The 25571-nt window shown below is 38.3% G+C and overlaps 1 protein-coding gene across 22 annotated transcripts in view; it reads left to right on the top strand.

Annotated features, from left to right (window-relative positions):
* The window catches only part of TTC39B (tetratricopeptide repeat domain 39B), a 130793-nt gene that overhangs the window by 83547 nt on the left and 21675 nt on the right, over positions 1–25571 (top strand). For all 22 annotated transcript variants that reach the window (XM_070495389.1, XM_070495397.1, XM_070495394.1 and 19 more), the window contains 9 exons: positions 1168–1278; positions 3514–3645; positions 4626–4702; positions 11235–11302; positions 14216–14280; positions 21455–21560; positions 22888–22953; positions 24750–24858; positions 25431–25498. In XM_070495389.1, coding sequence (XP_070351490.1) covers positions 1168–1278; positions 3514–3645; positions 4626–4702; positions 11235–11302; positions 14216–14280; positions 21455–21560; positions 22888–22953; positions 24750–24858; positions 25431–25498 — 802 coding nt within the window. The remainder of the gene's footprint in view (positions 1–1167; positions 1279–3513; positions 3646–4625; positions 4703–11234; positions 11303–14215; positions 14281–21454; positions 21561–22887; positions 22954–24749; positions 24859–25430; positions 25499–25571) is intronic.

Raw genomic sequence — 25571 nt, 5'->3', positions numbered from 1 at the left:
GTTTAAGTACTTTAAATAAATCGTTGTACTGCTCATTTACTTACTGAAATATTTTCCCTTTGAAAGTTGTTATATAGAACATTTTAGAGATGGCTCTAGGTTTGTTTTGTTTTGTTTTGTGAGGAAGATTGGCCTTGAGCTATCATCTGTGCCAAACTTCCTCTTTTTGCTTGAGGAAGATTGTCCCTGAGCTAACATCTGTGCCGATCTTCCTCTGTTTTGTATGTACGCCTCCACAGCATGGCTTGATGAGCAGTGTGTAGGTCTGTAACTGGGATCCGAACCTGCGAACCGTGGGCCACCAAAGTGGAGCACATGAACTTAACCACTACACCACTGGGCCAGCCCCAAAAGATGGCTCTAGTTTTAAAGAGCAAAAATTCTATCATAGTTAACAGATAATTTTCAAAAAAGGGTAAAATCATGACTCATATGGATATAAAGATGAACACATGTTAAAGATTTTACTTAACTCATTAGTCAATGAAGGGAACTAGGTAGATGTTATAACAGATTCAAAGGAGAAATCAAAACAGCACAAATTTATGGGGAGTAAAGGAATGTTTAAATGAACATGCAAATTCAGGCAAAACTACCTTCTTCCACAGTGGATGGAACCTCTACTGGCCAGGACAGAATTTACATGTGCATAGATGACAGTGATTCTGCATTGCTATCAGTTACTTAGAATTTACAGAGTTGTAAGATAGCTCCCGTGGAATCAAAAGCACGTCACCGGAAGGGGTCTCCTCTAGATTCCAGACGATGCAGTTTTCCATTGAAGCACATTTTTTCCCCTACATAATCAAACAAAACAAAATAACCTCCGCTTCCCCCATGAATATAGGTGGTTGCCACACCTGTGGTCTTTGGAGTGATGTGGAGAACAATCATTTATTTAGTGCCTGCTGTGAGCATTGTTTGTCGATTGAGTCCATCCTCATACTAGCCCCACGAAGTAGGTGGTGGTGGTCCCATGTTACTGAGAAGAGAGTCAGGCTCCTGGAACTTGAAGACACAGCTAGTAAGTGGCAGAGTTAGAATTCCAGCCTGTCTTTCTGTCTCCAAAGTTAGAACAGACACACAAACATAAACACATGCTCTCCCTGTGACAGCTTGCTAATAGTAAAGCTATAGAACCACTGTGTATTTTTTCTTGATCTTTAGGTCACCATCAGCCAAGGTGGATCTCAAGAGTGGCCTAGAAGAATGTGCAGTGGCATTGGACTTATTTCTAAGTAACAAATTTGCAGATGCCTTAGAATTGCTTCGACCATGGTAATTAACTTTATTTCTTTTAGATAAAGTATCCTTTTTTCAGATGTGTTTAATGATTCTGACTTTGATGTCATGCTTGTCAGTTAATTTATCTGCATTTCCACCTGAATATTTATAAACTAATTTGCTTGAGACCCCTTTACTGTTGGGTAGTTTTAACATCCAGTTAAGAAATCCCTCTTTTCAACTTTAATCAGAAAATTTCTGATTCTTCATATTTTAATTTCTATACTTGTTCAAATGGTGCCACCTTATGTAGTTTTGTAGAGCTTTATTTTCCTTTCTTCAGTGAAATATATTTACGGATATTCCTCTTAAGTATCATTAAGAATGTTTTCCTTTGAAATGGGGATGAGAAGAACTAGAATATGCTAATCTTGGAAAGTGAAAAAGAAATTTAAGATAATAAAAATAGTATTGAGACTCCCTATTTATGGGATAAACCAGTTAAGCAATTTAAATTCAATTAATAGCACCTGTTAAATTTTAAAGTGTGGCAGCAAAACCCGTGCTCAGCCTTCTCGCTGGGCCGCACTTTGGCCACTGTCCTCGTCTCTGCAGTGTGACTATTGCTTGACAGGAGTAATCTTACATTGTGCCTTCAAACAGTCACTCACTTGGATGAACGTTAGACGTCATAAATAATTTTCTAGAAGGTTCCTTGGGCGTAAAATTGGGAATCCTATTCCTTTAAGTGGTCAGTAGGTTGACGTCACCCAGCTCATTGACTTTGAATCAGGAATTAAATTACAGAGGAGCCGCTGTGGTAATTCTATTAAGATTTAGAAGAGCTGTGATCAGTTAGCATTTCAGAGTTGGGAACAGATGATAAAATAGTGAAGCCTGTAGCCTAAGGAAATTGTCCAGTGTGGTTTCAGTAGTTCTCACAATGTCTACCTTGCTTGTCTCCTGCCCTTTTCTCCTCTGTCCTTCACAGTCACTCAGACTTCCCACTCTCTCCATCTTCTGTCTCTTGCCTTCCTCTCTTGTCTACCTGCCTTTCTCTCTTTGTCTCTCTTCTTTCAACCTGCCTGTCTGTTTCCTGGTTTTTTTATTCAAACAAATCTCCTTCTTTTCTTTGCCACTGACACCCAGCTGGACATAATATGGAAGGAAAATAAATGATTTAATATTGTATTTATTCATTTTATATTCTCTAATCTTTATGCGTGTTTCACTGTTAAACATCATTTTTCACACTTGAGTACTCTTCTTCCTCTTGGAGGAGCTTTCATTTTAAAAAATGTGAGGTTTAAAACCGCAATTAATGATTAACTTTGGGCCACTCTTATTCTTTGTGGTTTTTTTGAGCAGCTGGTGTTCTCACTCTTGAGGACAAACTACAAATTACCAAAGGAGGTTTAGGCTATTTCCATGGGGGGAAAGAATAATGGGGCTTGCATTTGTTTTGCATAGCAGCAGGCTGTTGTGCATTATATTTGAATTAAAAACAAAACCGTGCAATAATATTTTAAATCTTATAAATAACTGATTAACATAACTTGAGAAGTTTTGAGAAAAGAGATGGTGAGGTTTTCACAGCCTAAGAATCTGGACTGTGTGGTACCTTAGGAGCAATTAATGTCCTTAAAAATTGAAGCCATTCTCACTGATAACTTGATAATTTGAATTATTAAGAACTTTAATCAGGAATCTCAGATAATGGGATTAGATTAAATACTAAAATGTGCTTTTGTCAGGGCTCTTTGGGGCAGACCTAATTTATTGCAAAAGTCTTGCTTCCTCTTGGCCTCTGGCTGGGAGAGGAGAGGGATGATTTAAATGAGTCTTTCAAAAAATGTATCAGAATCTCTCTATCACAAAATACATTTTCAGTGGGCTTTTTCTGAACACTTATTTCAGAGCTCAAGACGGTACACTGCCCCTTGTTCAAATGGGAAAACCTGGTTTGCTTTGCAATATTTTTTAGGAAATGAGTCCGCAGGCTGCCCCCTTGTGCTGAAACAGGGAAAAGCATGTTGTCGCCTTCTCTTTAACTGGGAATATTTTGTGCTTGCCCGTGTGGGCTTACGTTGGAAAGTCCTTGATACTTGAGTTTTTTAGGTCCTGTCTTTCACTGCCCAAATTATTTCAGTGATTATGGTGAAGGAGTAAAGGTTATTATTGTGGAAGTCACGACATGCGTTTGCTAGGATTTCCTGTGATTTGTGTCAGACAAGACCTGAATGCTTTTCAGTTGAACTGAAACGTCCTAATTCCCTGTGTTGTCCCCAGGGCTAAGGAGAGTATGTACCATGCCTTGGGCTACAGTACCATTGTGGTGTTGCAGGCCGTCATGACCTTTGAACAACAGGACATCCAGAATGGCATTTCTGCTATGAAGGACGCCTTACAGACCTGCCAAAGGTATGAACTGAGTAATTAAATACTTGAGATACGACTACAACCCTTTACGTCTGTGTGACAGAATGAATGCGGTTCGCCTGCCTGAGAGCGCTGTTTGCTAAGTTGGCCACAGTTCTAGGAAGGGACTTGAGATCCACAGCGTCCTGGCATCGTGCAGCTTCATGTAATAGAGATAAAAAATTCCTCTTAGGAATTATAGTGTGATTCTCATTTGGCCGAACACTTGGCCTCGATCCCTTTCACTTTTCTTTTGGTAATTTGAGTACAGAGAAGGGCAGAGGGTGATTTCAGTAGGGTGAGCAGCAAGCATCTCTCCAGGGCTTCCTGTGGTGAACGGCTTTAGGAACTGCGGGCCAGTCCAGGCCAAGCAAAGCTCAGTCTTCTTTTATGTGGGAGATGCTGCGGATTCAGAAGGGAGTGTTTTATTGGTCTAAAAAAGACGTATTTGTGTACTTTTGGTGGTGAAAATGGGATGGGTTTTTAGTTTTATTTTAATCTTTCCTCTGTGTACAGGAAAACCCTGGCAAAAGCTATTAATTAGCACTGGCGAATTTTAACATGGCTAAAATGACATCCTGATGCAATTTTGTTGCAAGCCCTGCCAGTGAAGAGATTTTCCAAATATTGCACTCTAAACTCTTTTCTTCGCCTGTGCTCTCAGCACAGAATATTGAGTTTAGCCACAGGGATCAGGCAAGGTGCTTGGCAGGGCTAGTAATCACTGTTTTGTGTGGGGTTGTCCACTCATGTTCAATAAGCATGGATGGAGTGCCCACAGGATGCCAGCCCAGTGCTGGGGGTGATGTGTTGAAAGGATGGGCTCTGCCCTACGGACTTTAGAGTTTAGAGTTCCTCCTTGGTGGCTCTTGTGATTGTGACTGAAATGAACGTCAATGAAAATGAGCTCAGCCTGATTTATTGTTAGTTATTTTCTTTCTATGTCCTGTTGCCCTTTCTACTTATTCTCTTATTCTGTGCAGATATAGGAAAAAAAACACTGTTATAGAATCTTTCTCAAGTCTTCTTTCTAGAGGATCACTGGAACAGCTGACTGAAGGTAAGAGTCATTTAAAAGATTAACTTTTTCCTTCTTTTAAAAAATTAAAATGTGATCGTGCTCATAACATTCAACGCTTAAGGGTGTAATATAGGGTAAATGAATGTCTTTTTCTCTTTCCCATCATACTCATCCTTCAGAATTAACCATTGTTTATAGTTGGTTTTGAATTCTTGCAGACTTTTCTGTGCACATAAACAAATGTATACATAAGGTACATGTCAGGTTTTTGTAGTTTTTAGTGTATTGTTCATTTTTTTGCAAGCATAGAATCACATCATATATATTATTCTACACCATGACTTTTTGACATTGACATTTTCTCATGTCAATACGTATAAATTGTACTTCATTCTGTTTAATAGCTATGTAGTATTCCATAGGATGGAACTGAAAATTGAAAATATTTATAGATACTGCCACTTTTTTCTCAAAGAGTTATGTGAGTTTATATTCCTACCATCTATGTTTGATAGTCTCTATTTTTCTACAAGCTATTGCCTTTCTTTCCAAGGTAAAAGTAATTTTGATACCTTAAAAAAAATAATAATGTTTCACAATCTGGAAGATGTTTGGTTTGTGGACGTTTAAGAATATTTAAGAATCCAAGAATGGCTACAGCACCTTGATCAGATGGATGGGAGGAAATGACTCCTTTTGTTGTCAATTGCTTAATGTTCCCACTGACATTAGAGCAGAAGTTCCATGATCAGTTCTGTTTTGTTAATGTTATACTCTAGTCACAATGGTTTATAAGAAAGGAGCAGCTAGATACTCCTGTAGAAAAGAAAATAATGTCTTTACATGTGACCCTTGCAGAAAAAAGCTTCTGCCATCCAAGGAGAATTTGTGCCTATGCTGTCACGGACAGACTGGTTCTCTGGAAGAGAAAATGCTAAATACTAGAAGTAGCTGTGGCTGACGTGAGCAATTCTGGATACTGTTGTTAAGGTCTTTCCCAGCGGTCAAGTGTATGTCAGACATGTTTTTGAAAGTGTTTCATTATCAAGTTTTATTTATTTTGTTAGAAGAGTATTATTATCAACTTGTTATGGACATTGGAGAACTTGGGAATATTTGCATGATATGAGATTAGAGTGTTAATTACAGGAGAGGATTATGGGACTTGTTCTAAAAGGGTATGATATTGGCCCCACAACCATTGTAGAACAGAATGGTGTTTCATTGGTCACTCCAAGCAGCTGAAGCCCATTACTTTTTCTCCAGAGACTGACCTCCAGGAACCCGTCAGAATTTATTTATCCTCTTGATTTCAGATAGAAAATGTCTTCATATTTTCCATCTTTGGGCCATTTGTGGAAATTGGCCTGAGTAGGCCTAAAGTCCACTAAAGTAGGTTATGGGAAACTAAGTGGGCCTCAAAGAAATTTGACTCCTCCACTTACATTCTCCTTTCTGTTTTCCTCTGTATGACTTCTCTCTAGTGGCCCCTTGACCACTGCTTCCCTTTTTCTTTGCACTATGAAAACTGACATTTGAGATTTTTTTGAACTTAGTTTTGAGAAGAATTACATGGTATTTTTGGTGTAAGTATGAATAATTTAAAAAATAATTTAAAAAGTAATAATGATAATGCCCCATTTTTTAAAAAGCACTCTCTTATGTGTCAGACCCTGTCCTTGGTGCTTTCCTCAACATTATCCAGTCTAATCTGTGTAACCCCCTTTTTATAGATTAGGAACTGATGTTCAGAGAGATTAAACAAATTAAACAAATGGCCCAAAATTATCTGCCTAGCAGGCAGGATTCACACCTGATCTGCCTTTCCCTAAGCCACGGTTGTGTCCACTGTTACCCCAAACTTTCTCCTGTAGGCACGTAGAAAAGGGCACAAAATGTGTCATATATGGGTGAGGGAAATGTTGAATTGTTCCCATGTTAGACATCTTGAAAACAGATTGTACTGTGTTCTTATCTTTCTATTATGTCTTTGGACATGGGACTTAGAAAATCTGGAATAGGTAGAAAATTACTTTCTACTAAGTATTAAAAAATAATTTTGTCAACTGAAGTGAAGAGTCTAGGTAGAGGTTAAATGAAGGAGTTTATTCAATAGTCAACATGAGGAACTTGAGCCCTGGGAAACAGGCCGACGGAGTATTCTGAGGCAATGCTCCAAGGTCTAAGGATCTGAGCGCAGTTTATATACTTTTTTTGAACAAAGCAATGGACATTCAGGAAAGGGCTTACACATCTAATAGTCATATACTTTAAAGATAACATAGGGGCCGGCACCATGGCCGAGTGGTTAAGTTTGCGCGCTCTCTTCGGCAGCTCAGGGTTTTGCCAGTTCGAATCCTGGGCGCGGACATGGCACCGCTCATCAAGCCACGTGGAGGCAGCATCCCACATGCCACAACTAGAATGACCCACAACTAAAAATATACAACTGTGTACTGGGGGGCTTTGGAGAGAAAAAGGAAACGTAAAATCTTAAAAAAAAAACATAAACAAGAGCATTTTGTTTATACATTAAAAAAGGCTTGCAATGCTGGTGTTATTTATGTGTGGGAGGGAGGCAAGGACCAGGGTTGGTACGTTTTCCCTCAATCTCTAAGAAATACCGCTGGGAAATATGAGAGCGAGGTACCCTTTATCTTTTCCTGTTGTGGAGCTGTCCAGCTGGTATCTTCAGGCATGAAGTGTGGGGTTGCAAAGTCATTTGAACACAGACTTATGAGGCCAGCATGGCTGCTTCACAGTACAGCATGCTTCTTCTTCTTCTTCTCCTTCTTTTTCTTTTTTTTGCTGAGGCAGATTTGCCCTGAGCTGACATCTATGCCGGTCTTCCTCTATTTTGTATGTGGGTCGCTGCCACAGCATGGCTGCTGATGAGTAGAATAGGTCCATGCTCAGGAACTGAATCTGGGCCACTGAAGGGGAGCATGCTGAACCTAACCACTCAGACACAGGGCCAGCCCCCAGCATGCATTTTTGCACTGACTTTAAACCTAAGCAGCTTGCTTGCTAGATTCACCTCTTAGACCAGGGAGAGAGGTCTCAAAGGTTTGTTCACAATTTAAACAACAATGAGATACAACTACACACCTATTAGAATGTCCAAAATCTGAACACTGACAGCACTAAATCCTGGTGAAGATGTGGAGCAACAGGAACTCTCATTCACGGCTGGTGGGAATACAAAATGGTACAGCCACTTTGGAAGACAGTTTGACTGTTTCTTACAAAACTAAACACACTCTTGTCATACAATCCAGCAGTCTCTCTCCTTAATATTTACCCAAAGGAGCTAAAAACTTATGTTCACACAAAAACCGGCACATGAATGTTTATGGCAGCTGTATTCACAATTGCCAAAACTTGTAAGCAACCAAGATGTCTTTCCATGGGTGAATTGATAAATAAACGGTGGTACATCCAAACAATGGGATATTATTCTGCACTAAAGAGAAATGAGCTATCAAGCCATGAAAAGACACGGAGGAACCTTAAATGCACATTACTAAGTGAAAGATACCAATCTGAAAAGGCTGCGTACTGTATGATTCCAAGTATATGACATTCTGGAGAGGACAAAACTTTGGAGATAATAAAAAGATCAGTGGTTGCCAGGGGATGGGGTGGATGGGTTAATAAGCAGATCACAGAGGAATTTTAGGGCAGTGAAAATACTCTGTATGATACCATAATGATGGATACATGTCGTTATACATTTGTCCAAATCCGTAGAAGGTATACCACTGAGAGTGAACCCTAATGTAATCTGTGGACTTTGGGCGATTATGACATCTCACTGGAGGTTTATCACTTGTTACAAATGTACCACTCGGGGTGGAGGGTGTTGATAATGGGAGAGGTTATGCATGCGTGGGAGCAGAGGATAAATGGGAACTCTCTGTACCTTCCCCTCAATTTTGCTGTGAACCCAAAACTGCTCTAACAAAATAGTCTTAGTTAACAAATAATAAAAATAAATTTGCTTGTGACAATAGCCTCTTCTGAAATACAGGTTTATATTATTTAAACTTTTATATCTAAAGGCATGCTTAGCTAACATTTCAGGGCATCATGAAGATATTTCCTTCAAGAGACTAAGGAATTTGTAATTATTAGATGTTCTGGTAGGTACCTAGTCATAAATGCCAAATGACTAATTTTGAGAACTAAGGAACTGCCCAATGTAAATCAGCCAGAGTGAAGAAATAGGACTTTTATAAATTAAGTTGCATTTTATTCCTGATGAGTTTGGCTGTCACTGCAACCCAAACAGACTTTGTGTTCAAGGGAGCGTGTCAAAACATTGTAGCTTTAGTACGTGATTTGTTTTCCCCTTGGTAATTTTCATTTCCATCCTTGAGTGGCTGGCTGGCTGCAGGAGTGAGTGTATTTAATTAAACTTTTCCTGGGTTTAACATGGAACACACCATTTCTTCTCTTGTGACTGGCGTATTGCCCTGAATGGCTTTCCAGTGGCCTTTAAAAACAGATATTTGTATGCAGTGCTTAAGATGTGAAGAGGATTTAATATGAGGAATAGTTGCATATGGTATACAGAGTTCAAACTTTCTTGCCTTTTATCTCTGCCTTCTTGTTATGTCCTTTAGCTACTTTTAGATTTGTCCATCTTTAACTTAACCCTGATCTGTCTACCCTTCTGCTCAGATCTCAGCAAGGACTCACTGTTCCCTACCGAATCAAGCCCTGACTCTGGCATTCAAGGTTGCCCACAATTTAGCCCCAGCTTACCTTTCCAGACTCCTCCCACCCCTCCTTCACACACCTTGTGCTTCCGCCAAAGGCGCACCACTGGCCTTGCCCACAGTGCTGTGTACTCCCTGTGCCCCACGCCTCTGCTCGGGCTGGTCCTCTCCTGGCAGAAGCCTCACCCCTACGTGCACCCCTTGGCGCATGCCCCAAGTCAGCAATCTGCCTTACTGAGCAGGCTTTCAAAGTGAATAATTTCTCACAATTTCCACTTTGTTTCAAATTTACCTGGGGAGAGGATATTCACATGACTTTGTAAAAATAAAAGTTTCTAGTTTTTATCCCACTGAACACACTGAGAAAACCCAGAGGCACGCTTTGAGGTGAGGTGATTTGAAGGCCGGAGACCCTGGCTGTTGAGGCTGCCAGAATGTGCACAGGCCATAACTCCTCAGGTTTGGCCTGTTGTGGGTTTGGCCCCATCTTAGGGGTGCTGTTGGGAGATCTTAGCTGCATAGTGCTTCTTTGTAAGTTCAACCTTTCAAATATGAGCATGGCGCCAAGTTGAACCAATTTGTGAGAACCAGTCGGTTGTGTGTGTGTGTCGGGTGAGGGGTCTGTGTGTGTAAGGGAAAGAAGTAAAGCACTAGTTCTTATCCAGTTTGATTCAGCAGCATTCCTAATAACACTTTACTTTTCAGTTACTTTTTCATTCCCAGAAATACCCAATTTTTCAGTTACTTATTTCACATAAAAATGTTCTGCTTTCTGAGCTTTTACCAAAAGCATGACATAGGCCAGGGACATGTTAAAGTAGCTGACATATATCTAGCGTTTGCTCTGCATGGTGAGCGCTACATGCAGCTCCTCATTTGATTCTTTGGCTGGGAAGTAGAGACATCATTCACCAGCCTTTATAAATGAGGAAACCAGCAGAGAGAGACGTTAGCTTGCTCGCGACCCTGCAGCTAGTACACAGCAGAGCCTTTCCTCCATCTAGGCTGTTAAATACTGCAAGCTCATTTACTTAAATAAAATGCCAATTTGCATTCCATGGATAAAACAGTGATCTGCTGATTTTGTTTATGCAAGGATGCAAAGCTCTCCCCCCGCCAAATCTCTGCAAGTGTAATGGATCGTTTAGGAGGATAGGCCATGTGTTTGGGGGCATGCCACGTGTCCCTGGGATATACAGAACTTTACATAACCCCTTTTGTGAGTGCCTTGTTCTATGCTAGATATCTCAATGATCAAAATAGCCCAAACTGTGGTAGCGCTGTCTTTTTACATCAAGTCTCCTGTGTGTGAGGAGTCATGACTTGGGCATGCAGAGCAGTTCTTTTCATAGAACTCTAGAGAATTGTTGCTTTCTTTTCAAGTTAATAATGTGCCTAATCATTGTCATGATGTTCATACCTTCATATTTAAGAAGGTAGAATATAAATTTAAGTTAGTTTTTTCAATCTTTTATAACTGTATTAAACTTACATGTTACTGTTAAGTTAAAAAATAAGTGATTTCCTTTTGTTTTTTCAAAAGTGCTTTTAAATTTTGGTTGTCTCTTGTGAGCTGAGTTTGGGTCTCTGATACCAAGTGCCTGACTCTTTGCAGTTATATTTGAATGAGACCAAAGATGACTTTCCTGAACCATTTCATACATTCTGGGAAAATCTTGCTGTGTGACCCAGAACTGAGGTCATCATTCCACTTTTATGGAAGCACCAAAACAATCTAGGTTTTTGTGTCTCTCTTGGGCTCATTTATCTACCAGTCTTTTCTGAACATCTCAGAGCAATGACTGTGGACATGGGATTTTCCTTAATATACTTTTATTTGTTTTTAATAGAGGAGATGCATGCTGAAATCTGTTATGCCGAGTGTCTCCTACAGAAAGCCGCACTCACGTTTGTGCAGGTAATGAACGTTTGGCTTAGAGTTGGTGTTGCTGGGGAAGCCTGCCACTCCTACATAGAAAAATGTGGCACGCTCTGTCAGTGCTTCAGCTCTTTTGACTCAGAGTTGTAACGAAAGATGATGGTATTCTGATAATCTTTGGCTGAAAAAAGACCCCTGGGAACAGCTTTATTCCTACTCAAATGCGCTTAGAGTCTGTTTCAAACTCCAGTCCACTGGGAACCACTGCCTTTTGAAGAAACTGTCTTATAACTGCCGCTCCTAATTTCAGGAGGCTTCTCTGTATGAAAACTCTGAGATTAGCCCTCTTTGTACTTGCTAATGGTGGAGGGCTCCACACAGGAGTGGCCTGGGCAGAAGAGGCTTCCTTAATCCTTGGCCATCCCTTCTTGTACCAGATGCTTCAGCAAAGCTCAGTTATGCATGCAGAGAGAGCCAAACTTTTTCATAAATGCTTCAGACTTTCTTTTTCCCCTTTTTCTGTTCTCATTTTCCTTTCTTGCTTTTATTTCTTCCTTTGGAAGAGCAGTTTTTAAAAGTCACTAAACAGAACAATGAATCCTTTCCTTTGGGGGCATTTTAATTTCACCTCTAGGAACTGTTACAACCAGTACCTTGCCTATCATGGTATCTTCAATGCTTCTAAAAAACTTCATGGTCCCACGGGTGGCAGTGATGGTTAGGGTGGGGTGAAGATTGTAAGGGGGCAGAAACTCAACTGAAGATGGAAAATCTTCCTCAATCTCAATGTTTTGCAGTGTATTGAAAGTTACTTTTCTCTTTTTCCGGAGGTTGACCTCTTAGGTTGGATCCTGGTTTAGTAGAATGGAATCAATCTGGTCTATGACCCTGTTTCCTAAAACCCTACATATTATGAAGGCTGGCTGAAAACAACAGTCTTGCTGCCTTGGTAAACATAATGCTAGTCACGAGGACCCCCCTCTTTTTTCTGATATGTTTTCCGAATGGGGATTTGACCATTATATCTGGGATTGGAAGACTTATTTTACATTTGGGGATTTGCGATTAAACATCTGGGAGATATCCATGCCTCTTCCCTCTTGCTTGTGCCCCCATTTCAGTCAGTTTCATGGTCATACTTCTTTACCCTTTGGAAATTTAGTACCTCCATCTCTCCCTCTTTATTCTGACCATGATTGTTCTAGTGGAGGTCCTCATCACCCTTTCCCTAGACTGCACAGCACCCTAGTCACCGCCCATCTCTAATCTCTCTTACCTCCAGTTCATTTTCTGCTGTGCAATTGAGCACCTTCTCTAAGATGAGAATCTCACCTTGCCATTTCTCTGCTTCAGCATTTAGTAGCTCTCATTGACTATGGCAGTGGTGCTGTATCAGAATATCAGAAATAGGGGAGGCTTTTTCAAACTAAACTGCTGTCTCCCTGCAAATTCCCTACTCCCCTCTTACCAATGTCCTCAGATGCGGGTATGTTGCATGCTTGAGTGGCATGGGTAGAGGTAGCTTTCTCACTCCTTGGTCATTTCCTTCTTTGCAGTAGATTCTGCAGCACTGCTGAGCTGTGTATGCACAGATGGCCAAGCACACCATGATCTTTAATGCTTCCTTGCCTTTCCACTTGAGTGTTTCTTTGCTTGCAAAGTTCACATCTGCTTTGCCTTCCTTCACCTGGCCACTTCCTAATCATTTTTTGTGCTTTAAGTGCTGATACTTGTGGGAGGCTCTTGTGGGTCTCCCCATGCCACCCCCCACCTTTGTGCTCTCATGACACCCTATGCATGTCTCCACTTGTGTGCCTGCCTCTATCCCTTAGCACATTGTATTGCTTTTGTCTGATTTAGCATTCAGGTGCCTGGTATAAAATAGGCACTTGGTGAATGTCTGGTCAATCATGAAATGAAATATTCTTATTTGAGGCAGGTTTTAATCTAATTTAAGCAGTTCTTTCCTGGCCAGTATTGGAACTTGTGTAATCATAAGATTCCTTAAAATAAGAAGATAAACATTTAAGTTGTATAGTGAATTTTGTATCTATTGATTCTTATAATAATTTAAATGTTAAATATTTAAGTAATTAATGAAATTAGCAAACTAAAATCAGTTTTGCTTTTGCTTCTGAAGGATGCTCAAGTGCACAGGAAATAAATACCAGAGCATCTTTCTAATATCAATAGACTGGAAAAACATTCTCCTTGGAAATATGAAACATGAGACTGTCTCCTTTAGCACCATCCCCCTTCAAGCAGTTATTTAGTATAATTTGTTGAGAGATTCTCTTGGAATCCTAGAATGCTGACTCTGAGGGTGGCATTCATCTAGGCCAAATGCCTCAATTTTATGGTCGATGACCATCAGGCAAAGAGAAGTGAAGTGATTTTTTTCTCCCCAAACAAGATTTCGTATCAGTGACAACCAGTTTAGAATCCCGATCGGTTGCTTTTGGTCTGGAAATGATTATGAATGAAATTCACAGTGTTACTTAGACTCTGCTCGCTAAAATACCCTGTGAAAGAAGAACCATAATCCCATTTACTGGGGTATGATGGATGGGAAAGTTCGGCGTTTGACTATATCCTTAAAGTCAGCCGTTTTGAATTCCGTTGAACCCAGAAGAAAATTTTCACCAGATGATGATGTTTATTAAGGTAGATTTGGACTAACCTGTATGGCCCCTAATTGGCGAGGATTACTTCCTTTATTACTTCCTTAAAGTAAGGCAAGGATTTTTTAAAATGTTTTCTTTTTGTTGTCATCTAACTTGGAATGAAAAGTTCAAAAAAGCATTTCAAATGTAAAGTAAGAAGAATGTTTTAATTTAAAAATTATGTCCTCAGATGAAACTGTGTTGTTCTAATCATGCAAATACACAGCTGTGAGGACAGTTTAGGAATCTTTTGCTAAATGATCTAATTATTCAATTGAATTATTTTCAGGATGAAAATATGATCAACTTCATCAAAGGTGGACTCAAAATTAGAACAAGTTACCAAATATATAAGTAAGTTAAGAATTAAGATATATGTGTATTTTTATCTTGTAACCGGGAGTTTGTACATTTTTGACCACCTTCTTGTGGTTTTTAAATGATTCTTGTACTGTTACCACTTTGTACTTCAAAATTCTCATTCAGTATGACTAGTTTTTAAAATTTGGTGTTGCTAAAAATGCGCTTTTTTTTTGCTTACTGAATGTGTATTCAATGCCGTAGGACAAAAGAATTTAAGTTTAAATACAATTTTAAGAGAAAAAATAGCTGAAAAGAAAGCTACTGACGTAATTTCTGATTAGATAATCTTAGTTTCTCCTCCTATAAATAGTTTATAAATTTAGAATGACAACTATGTCTTTGATCCAGACTCTCAAGCAATGCTCCCCAATAGACTTTCCTGCAGTGATTTAAATGCTCAATTACAGTGACCAGGGTGTTGTTCGTATCTTCTTCTGTATCCTTACTGATTTTTATCTAGTTGTTCTACCATTTACTCATAATGTTAAAAATCTCCAACTTTGATTCTAGAGTCATCCATTTTCCCCTTTAGTTCTGCCAGTGTTTGCTTTGTGTATTTAGAACTTCTGTTATCAGGCTCCTATGTATTTTAATTGTTTTATCTTCCTAATGAATTAACCATTTTATCACTATGAAATGTCCCAAGTTAACTCCTTATAATATTCCTTGTCTTGAAGTCCGTTTTGCCTGATACTGATATAGCTGCTTATGCTTTTTAGTTATTAGGGTTTGCATGGCATATGTTCTTTTATGTTAAAGCTATCTTTGTTTTTATATTTAATTTGCATTTCTTGTAGATGCACATAGTTGAGCCTTGCTTTTTATTCAGTATGACCGTTGATATGTTTGCACTTGTGATTACCATTTTGCTTTTTCTCTTTGCCTTATTTGTTTTCCACCCTTTTTTTCTGCCTTCTTTTGCTTTAATGAAATTTAAAAGCTATATATTCCATCATAATCCTTCTATTGTTTTCTTAGCTGTAACCTTCTCTAATTTTTGTTAGTGGTGGCTCTAGTGATTACAGTATCCTTATTAACTTATCACAGTCAACTTAGAGTTAATATGGTACCATTGTACATAAAATACAAGAACTTTTTTAAAGTATAGTTTCATTTACTACCTGTTGTGTTTTATATTATAAACCCCACAATGCAGCATCAAACTTTTGCTTTAAATAGTTTTATGTTATAGTCTTTTATGTTTACCCTATATATTTGCCATTTTTAGTGTTCTTCATTTATTACTGCATACTTTCAGACTGAAAAATTCCTTGTAGCATTTCTTATAGTGCATCTGCACTGTTTCAACAATTTTCTTTTTTCATTTATCTGAAAATGTCTTTATTTTTGCCTTCGTTTTTGAAGGATATTTTTGCTCAGTATAGTATTCAGAGTTACGAGGTTTTCTTTTTTTCTGTTTTCTTTTCTTTCAACCCTTTAAAACTGCCAATCCATTGTCTTATGGCCTCCACTGTTTCTGATCAGAAGTCAGCTGTTTCTTGTATTATTGTTCTGCTCTCTGTAATGTGTCATTTCTCCTGCTGTTTTGAAGACTCTTTTGAATCTTTGGTTCTAAAGAGTTGTTTGACTGTGATGTGGTTAAATGTGGCTTTGAGACATTTGTGACCATTACTTCTTCAAATATTTTTTTCCACTCCATTCTCACTACTCTCCTTCTGAGATTCAAATTACATGTTAGTCAGCCTGATTTTGTTCAACAGGTCATTGAGGTGTTCATTAAGAAAACAAGGATTATTTTTTTCAGATTGCATATTATCTCAACATCCAGGCTGTCTTGAGGTTGGTTTCTATTGCCTGCTCTTTCTATTGAAATGTCATATTTTTTGTTTCTTCTCATGTCAATAATTTTTTAATTGTACACTACATATTGATTCATTGTAGAGACTCTGGGTTCTGTTATCTTTCTTAGAAGAGTGCTGATTTTTGTTCTAGGAAGCTTCTAACTTGATTAGACTTAGACTTTAAACTTGTACTCTTTAGCAGTGGGTAGCATCTGAAGTCTTGTCTCCATTATTTCTCCTGTCTTGCTCCTGCTTTTCTTTGGAATCTCTCTGGTGCTACAGAGTTCTCGGGTCAGCTGAGAATTTGAGTGGAGTTTTAACACAGATTTTGGTGTTTCCCTCCTATGTGGTTCTCCCCTATCTGAAATTTCCCCCATTATCTTATGGCTACTCTGGCTGTCTTGAACTCTGTACTCTGCACGCCAATAAGACTATGGCTTTCTGTATAAGTTCTAGGCACATCACCTTGAGTGGACTGGGGAGTACTTTCAGGTGACTGGTGATTTAAGTGCAAAGTCCACCCAAGAGTTGTTCCCTTCTTTCAAAGTTCGACTCTTCTCCAGGTTCTGCCTACCTTTTTTTTTTTCACTTTCCGTTGCCTGCAAATACATTTTAAATATGTATTTTGTGTTTTTTCCCAGAGATCATAATTACTACCTGTGGGAGAGTTAATTTAATATAAGCTACCCTGCCATTACTGGAAGCAGATCCCCATTAGTGGAAGCAGAACCAAGGTTTAGTATTTTAAGAGATAATTTTACCCAAGATGACTTCAGAGAATTATATTCCATTCAGAATCCTGGAGGGGGTGGGGAATTTTGGGAACCTGGCATATTGTTTTTGGTTTTCCTCTTGAAATATTTTTTAGAAGATATAAAAGAATGTTAAAGAGTTGATTGCTTTTCCAGTCATCAAAACTTTAAAAACTGAAGGAATTAGAATAGTCTTGTAAGGGCACAGACATATATATCAGTCGAATGGAACATAGGGTTTTGAAACAGACGTGTGTGTGTGTGTGTGTGCATGTACCCACACATGTGCTCACATGTGTACACACACACACACATTTACCTGGGAATTCAAAATATACTAAATTCCTTTCTAAACGTAGGGCTCTTTCAAAATAGTGAAGAAAGATGGACACTTAATAAGTAGTTTTGGGGAAATTGGCTCTTCATTTCAGAAAAAAAGACTATACGAAAGTAAATTCTGTATAGATTTAATATTAAAATATTTTTAAAAGAGTACTAGCAAAATCATAGGAAAGTAGTTTTTTATAATCCTAAGTAGAAAGTCCTTTAAACTTTTATTGTTACATTTTTTACTTTGAAACAATTTCAGAATTTAACAGAGAATTTTCATATATTCTCCACTCAGATTCACAAATGTTAACATCTTATAGAATCACAGTGCAATTTTAAAATCAAGAAACTAACATCGACTCAATATTATTAACTATTGATCTTACTCAAATTTTTCCAATTCTCCCACCGATGTCCTTTTACTGGTTCAAGATTCAATCCAGGATCCTGGATGTTGCATTTAGTTGTCATGTCTCCTTGGTCTCTTTTAATCTGGAAGAATCCCTCAGTCTTTCTTTGTCTTTTATGACCTTGACATTTTTGAAGAATCCTGGCCAGTTACTTTGGAGGACATCTCTCAGTGTGGGCTTATGTCGAGTTTCTTCATGATTCAATTCAGATTTTGTATCTTTGGCAGGGACACCATAGAAGTGACGTTGTGTGCTCAGTGCGTGATATCGTTAGATATATGACATCAATTCAGAAGCCTTTTTAAGCGTGACATAAAATCAGGAACCATAAAAGATTTACTTGATCAAATAAAGATTTAAATTTTCATTATGGAAAAATAATAAAAATACTAAATATTTTTATATACTAAATAATAAAAATACTAAATAAAAATAATAAAAATACATAATAAAAAGTACAAATGTTCATCTGATATAAATTACTCAGGACAGTGTGGGAAGCTCATAGGTTGATGGGAGTCTGAATAGAGTTTTTCTGAAGGATGTTCTGGCATTATATATCAGAATTAAGAATGTGCATCACTTTTGATCACAGAAGTCTTTTTCCTAGAAATTTATCCTAAGGACAGTTAGGGTAGATTAACAATAGTTACAGTACTTGATGTAGGAAAAGTGCTTGATAAATGTACAAGAGCACTCTTAACAGCATTGTTTATAATGGGGAAAATTTGGAAACAACTTAAATATTTAACAATAGGAATTTGGTTAAATAAATTATTCCACAGAATGGAATAATATGCACTTGTTAAAGAATAAGGTAGCTTTCATGTATTTTCATGGAAAATCATCAATATAACCTATAGAACAGTATGTACCATATGAACCTACTGGGGTTTTTTAACAATTGCACTCTTTTTTTTTTGGGTGAGGAAGATTGGCCCTGAGCTAACATCTGTTGTCAATTTTCCTCTTTTTGCTTGAAGAAGATTGTCCCTGAGCTAACATCTGTGCTGGTATTATTCTGTCTGTTGTATGTGGGGCTCTGCCACAGCATGGCTTGATGAGTGGCATGTAGGTCCATGCCCAGGATTGGAACCCACGAACCCTGGGCCACTGAAGCGGGGTACAAGAACCCAGCTGCTATGCCACCGGGCCAGCCCGTAAGATTGCACTCTTAGTAAAACACCTAGAAGGCTATGTACCAGGATGTTAACAGTGACCATCACTCTGTGGGATGGTTTTGCAGAGGCACTTATGTTTTCTCCCTATTATTTGAAAATTTTGTAACAATCATCTGTTACCAGAAAATAGAACATTTACATTTTGATTAAAAAAAGAAAAGAACTCTGAACACAATATCCACTTCCCACCATCCTGGTGATATTTTGACATTTGAGGTTTTTTATACATGTATGTAAGCATATATAATTATCTTTTTATATAATAGAATTACATGCTTTGTGTCATTTTGAAATTTCCTTTCTCATTTATGTCAGAAAATTTTAGATCCTTCAATGTTTTTAATTCATCATGGTTTTTAATGGCTGCATACTATTCCATTATGTGGTTGTACCACGTGTGTATGTATAAATGTATGCACTCATGTGACTGTTTTCTTAACTGATTTCCTGATGTTTCCTATTTAGTTTGTTTATAAATTTTTATTATAAATAGTTATATAATATTTCTCCTTATAGGTAAAGTTTTATGTGTATCCATGCTATTTCCTTAGAATAAAATTGGATTTGTTGTGTTAAAGATATGCACATGTTTGCGATTTTTGATATATATTGCAAAATTATTCTGAAGAGTAATTTGGGTTGGCAGACTTTTTCTTAAAGGGCTAGAGAGTAAGTATTTTCAGCTGTGGGCTATAAGATCTCTCTTGCACTACTCAACTCTCAGGTAGTACCTAAGCAGTCATAGACAATAAGGAAATGAGTGTGTGTGACTATGTTCCAATAGTTTGCCAGCCTCTGCTTGCCAGCTATACAGTTTTCCAGCTGTACCTACCATCTTACCAGAAGTAAATGAATGTGTCTATTTGTTCTTACCTTTGCTAGCACTGGTTTTTCCATTTAAAAATAATTAAAATAATGCTTTATTTTCACAAAAGTGGCATATATATTTTGGAAAATAGGAAAATGTAGATGAGCAAATATTCACACACACACACACACACACACACACACACACACCTCTCCCTCCCATATACTTACCACTCGGTGATTGCAGCTGTTAACACCTTAGTATATATTCTTTGAGAATATTTTCTATACACATCTAAAGATATATGTATGTCTTAACCAAAATGAGATCACACTGCACATTCTCTTTGGTAACCTGCTTTTTTCATTAATGATCTTTACTTTTTCATGCCACTAAATCTTCATTTCATTTAATAATTCATCTTCAGATTTTCCCAGTTGGCCACCAGATTTCTTTTACTTCTCGTGCATCTACGCCAGCATCCAACCGGAGACTATCTACTGCAACTGGTTGTGATGTCCATTAAGTATATTTTATTCTAGAAAAGTCTGTGTATTCATGACAGTTATTGAAAAGCCCAAGCCAGTTGTCCTGCAGAATATCACACAGGATTTGTTTGGTGGCTTCCTTGAGTTTTCCTTTCGCTTGTTCTTTGTCTTAGTCATCTTGGCTGCCATAACAAGATACCATACGCTGGGTGGCTTACACAACAGAAATTGGTTTTCTCGCAGTTCTGGAGGTTGGAAGTCCAAGAGCAGGGGGCCAGCAGGGTTGGGTTCTGGTGAAGGTTCGCTTCCTGGCTTGGAGATGCCTTCTCGCTATGTCCTCACGTGGCAGGGAGAGAGTTCTCTCTCTCTCTTTCTCTTCTGATAAGCTCACCAATCAATTATGTTCCACCTAACCCTAATTACCTCGTAAAATCCCTGTCTCTGAATATAGTCACATTGGGGCTTAGAGCTTCAACATAGGAATTTGAGGGGGGCATAATTCAGTCTGTTGCGTTCCTCCAACCACTTATATTTCTTGTAAACTGGAAGTTAGATCTACAGTCTTAACTAAGATTCAGGTTAAATGTATTTGACTAGAATATACCTCACAAATGAAGTTGCGTGCTTTGTAATTACATCACGCTGCGTGATACACGATATCTAGTTCTTCATTACCTTTTAAAAAGTATGTTTGTCAATTTGGTAAGCAATTCCTGATTATTATCAATTTTTATACCTTTGTCATTGTTTTAATTTGCATTTGCCTTTTGAAGATGTAAAGGGAAAGAGAGAAATGTATAGAAAAAAAATGAAAGCGAGAAATCAGAAAGATTTGCTTGTATGGAACAGAAAAAAGCAAGAGAACAAATGGGGCAGTTGTGATGGAATTTGCCTTCCTCTTTGAGTCTGTCCTAGTTCCAAGCTCTAATTTATTGGTCTCTTTGAGACCATGGCGATCACATTAAAATTCAGATCTTTTTGTCAGTAGCCTCTCAGTGTCTGGGTGGAAGGCAGCATTGCTGAAGTTGACAGCAGCTGAGGATCTGAGCTCTCTTAGGAAGTCTCCTGTAACACAATGCTGGGAAGCTGTGAGATGGCAGTCCTGCGGTCCTGTGACTCTGGAGTCATACTTGCTGATGTTTGAACCCTTTCTTGCTTTAAGCCCAGAAAGATTGGTCCTGATAAACAGTGTCAAAATGGGTGTGTCATTTTTCCTTAACGATCATTACCCAGTAGGCTTAAGAGTGAACTCAGCATAGCATCATCCATCTAAAAATTTTGCCATTTTTTGACTAATGATATTTATTGTATAGTATGTATGTGTGAAACTTGATTTAACATTAATTTTCAGAGTCACTGTAAACTTAACACTATAACTTTTTTCTTTGATCCAGAGAATGTCTTTCAATCCTGCATGTAATTCAGAAGAACAAAGTTGAACAACAGTTCTTCTATGAGTTTGAAGGGGGTGTCAAGCTTGGAATAGGGGCCTTTAATTTGGTAAGTAGATCAGTATAAAGCAACCAGAACCTTTTGTAAAAGTACCTGAGGTTTTCAGTGCCTTCTCTACTCATTTGAGCCTCTCCCTGGGTTTGGTTGGCAAGTGGCTAGAGTGGGATCAGTTGTTCTGTGTCGTGACGCAGTGGGGACGTTGGCCAGTGTGTGTTGTAAAGTTCTGCACGTGCTCAGAGTTGTTTTGCATTGTGCTATGAGGGAATCCTGTAGCACTCTGAATGGACTAATAACATTTTTGGTAATAAAGAGCTTGGAATCCAGTTCCATTTCCACATCAGAAATATTATTACTGTAGGAGTGGTGGCTCCAAAATTGAAAATAGGTGAGGGAGTGATAGAATTTGAGAAATGATTTTGATGTTCTGGAGGAGATGAAGAGTTTGACTAGGTATCTGTCAAATTGCAATATATTATTTGGAGATTTTGAAATTTTATTAAAGTGTGACTGGAATTGGTGAGAAAATAAAGTAGTAAAGAGAATCCTACACACGAGTGTATACACCACCATGGCCACTTTTTCATGATGATGGAGTGGCTGTGGAAAGGGGCTGACCGGTATCCACAGACCGGGACATCCTGTCCACTTAATTATTAACATGCTCCTGCGCTGAGGTCAGCAGTGAACATTCACACGGGGCACACATTTTTTTCACTCGCTCAGAGAGGCCTATTCACATACTTCTTCCCCAGACCTTCTCGTCATCAATTTTCCAATCATGTTCTTTCCAAATTCCTCAACATGGAGCCAAACCGTTGGCTATAGCCCATGAGTCAGTATATAATCACACGTATGGCCATCTCTCCTTCCAAGCAAAGTGAACAACCAGGTACATTGCTTGAAGTTCTGTGCTGGGAGGATTTCGCTTCGCCACTCTTCTTCAGAGATGTCCCAGAAAGGAGCTGTAGTACAGCTGTTCCCTTCCACATGGTCCCTGCCTATCATGCAGAATGCAGCAGACTTCTGCATTCTGGAAAAGGATGCTCAAAGAAGGTGGCCACTGAGGGGTTGCCTTCTCATCTCTTCATCACTCCACATAAGAGGAGCATGTATATTCTTTAGAGCATTCTGTAAAGGCCAGGTTTAAAAAAAATTTTTTTAGGTTCATTATCTTAGCTAAGTGAAGTTAATTCTATAAGTAATGACGATAGTATGTACAGTATGCGATGACTGAGACAAGTCCAGTGGTTTAAACTTGGTTCTAATGTTTTATATTACTATAATTAAAAGTTATACATTTGTTTGGAGTTTAACGTTTATCTACAGTTAGATACAGTAACACATAAATATACTTGTGTTTTCTTTTTTCTTGCAGATGCTGTCCCTTTTACCAGCAAGGATTATCAGATTGTTAGAATTTATAGGATTTTCTGGAAACAGGGTACAAATTTAATTTTATTTTAATTTTGGCAAGGAAGATAAAAGATTATTTACTGAATATGAGGGCAATGCAACATGTCCTCATAACTAGCATGACAATTATAGGCAATTTGTTTGTAGGACTGTAAAGGACTGTTGGTTGTTGAGCATATTTTCTAGGAGGTTACAGTTTCAAACTATTGAAAGTTAAGATTTTTCATCTTTGTTACCTAAATTCTGGAATGAAAAATTATGGCCAGCCCCGTGGCCAAGTGGTTAAGTTTGTGTGCTCTGCTTCAGTGGCCCAGGGTTTCACCGGTTTGGATCCTGGGCGCGGACCTAGCACCGCTCATCAAGCCATGCTGAGGCACCGTTCCACATAGCAGAACTAGAAGGACCCACAACTAGAATATACAACTGAGTGCTGGGGGGCTTTGGGGAGAAGAAGGAAAAAAAAAAAGGTTGGCAACAGATGTTAGGTCAGCACCAATCTTTAAACATAAATTATGTTTTACTAATATTGCTGCTTGCTGGAATTTTAGTACTCTCGCGTGGTTAAAATATGCTTCCTTAACATTTTAGTGACCCCAGAGTTGTCTTCTGTGAAACCAGGAAATTAGGCCAAATTTCCATGTCTAACATTTTATGATTCACATGCATCAAACATAGTTGCAGTATTTTGGGTTTCCTTGTGTTTTTAGAAATTTCGCTATAAAACTAAGTGAGGAAATTTGTTTTCCATAAGTTTTATGCATTATTTTTCTGTGTGGTTGTTTTTGGAGCATATAATTTTTATTAATCATAACACTCAACGTGCTGTTACCACGGTTGCCTTGTTGCAGACGTTGTCTTGGTTGGTCAAGAGAGCAGGTTTTGGGAAATTTATGAGAACTTGTACAAGAAGCTGTAGTTTTCTTCCCATTTATTTTACTATCCAAGTTCTTCATAAGCTCTTATGTATTTGTGGTGGTCCCTTCATGTTGTCTATTCAGACTCTGCATTTCATGCTTACCTTTCCCCTTCACCATTCATCTTCTACCTTATTCCTCTGTGGCTCTAAGTTGCCTCCTGAGTAAAGTCCGAACTATAGGATGGATCAAGGGCCCCATGATCCTATTCTAGCCAGCTTCCAACCTTACTCTTTGCTTCCCCAGTGCTCCTGCTAAACTGGGCAATTGGTTGTTCCCCAAACAGGCTCTGTTCTTCTCTGTTTACGTGCTTCTGCTAATCTCTGCTTTGGATGTCCTCCTCAACCAGTATCCTCCCAAATAATGTTCTCTTGACAGCCTCTCCATCCATTAGTTTTGAGACAAATGTCATCAATTCCACAAAGTGTTCCCTTATCCTCTCCCAGTGAGACTGAAGTCTTTGTAACTCTCAGAATCATTTGTTTATCTTTCTTATGGCACTCACCAATTCTCATAAAATCATGTGCTCATGTCCTGTCTTCTCTATTAGTTAGAAAGATGTTTGAAGACATAGAACAATATTTGGTCCCAGTCACCATAGTGCCTTGCACTTAAATCCTCAATATGTTTTGATAAATTAATATTTTTTCAGAGAAATACAGCATTTCTATGAAATGAGCACTGCCTTTCTCCCTAGAATCACATGATGTAAAAGAATTTGTGAGATTGTCTTATGCCAGTTTAAAATGTAAAATTGGTTTCTGGTTAGACATTACCACTGTTCTAAGCTCTTAAAAAATTAACCCCGCTGTCCTGGAGGGTGGGGATGCATGAACTAGTATTTTAAAGTAGCTGAATGCGATCTTTTGGTAATGCTCTTCTCCTTCTAAAATGCATTTCATCCCCACAGGAATTGGGCCTCTTGCAATTACGAGAAGGTGCATCAGGAAGAAGCATGAGGTCCTCACTATGCTGCTTAACTATCCTAGCTTTTCATACTTATATCTCCCTGATACTTGGTAAGGACTGGATTATATTTTACATCATTGAAAGTTGCTTACCTTTCATCTGAGTAAGAAAAAATTTAGAAAAATCACTAAGAGCTAGTAGGCTATGTCTGTTGACTCTTTTTTTTTTTTGCATAAAGACGGAAAATAATGACATTTGTCATAATCACATTTGCAGAGGGGTGGAGAGTTTCCTTCATTGAATATTTTTTATCTGTTCTCAGGTGAAAAAAATTCGATACAGCTTGTTTAAGGTTATCTATTTGAGCATATTCATATTAGGTTTCTTTTTTAGTAGGAAATTAAATTTTGGGTTAAGTTAATATTGCTATGAAAACTAGAAATTCCAATTAGTAATCTAAGACAACCACTTCTGTGTATAAGAATTAGTCTGTTCAAGAGCCTTCTTAAATTAAAGTCATAGCTGAGCCTTGTTTTATTTCTCAAATTTAAGAATGGCAAATTAACAGTTTTCATCTTTTCCGTGAATAGGTCTTTGCTATATTTTAATGAAATTTGGAGAATTAATTATAAATATTTACTGTGTTTCCTGAAGACTGAGGCTTTTCCTGTTAAATTTCTAGGTACAGGAGAAGTGAATATCGTGGAAGCAGAGAGTCTCCTTGCACCTTTCCTCCGGGCGTTTCCAAATGTATGCTGAGAACTTCACGTGTATGTTTCAACCATAATCAGTCAGCCAGCATTGACCAGTGAACAGTCTGCTT

Source organism: Equus asinus, chromosome 23 (assembly GCF_041296235.1).
Source record: "Equus asinus isolate D_3611 breed Donkey chromosome 23, EquAss-T2T_v2, whole genome shotgun sequence".
In the NCBI taxonomy this organism is placed as follows: Eukaryota; Metazoa; Chordata; class Mammalia; order Perissodactyla; family Equidae; genus Equus; species Equus asinus.
Note: the sequence above shows the minus strand (reverse complement) of the source record. Positions and strands in the feature narration are given on the sequence as shown.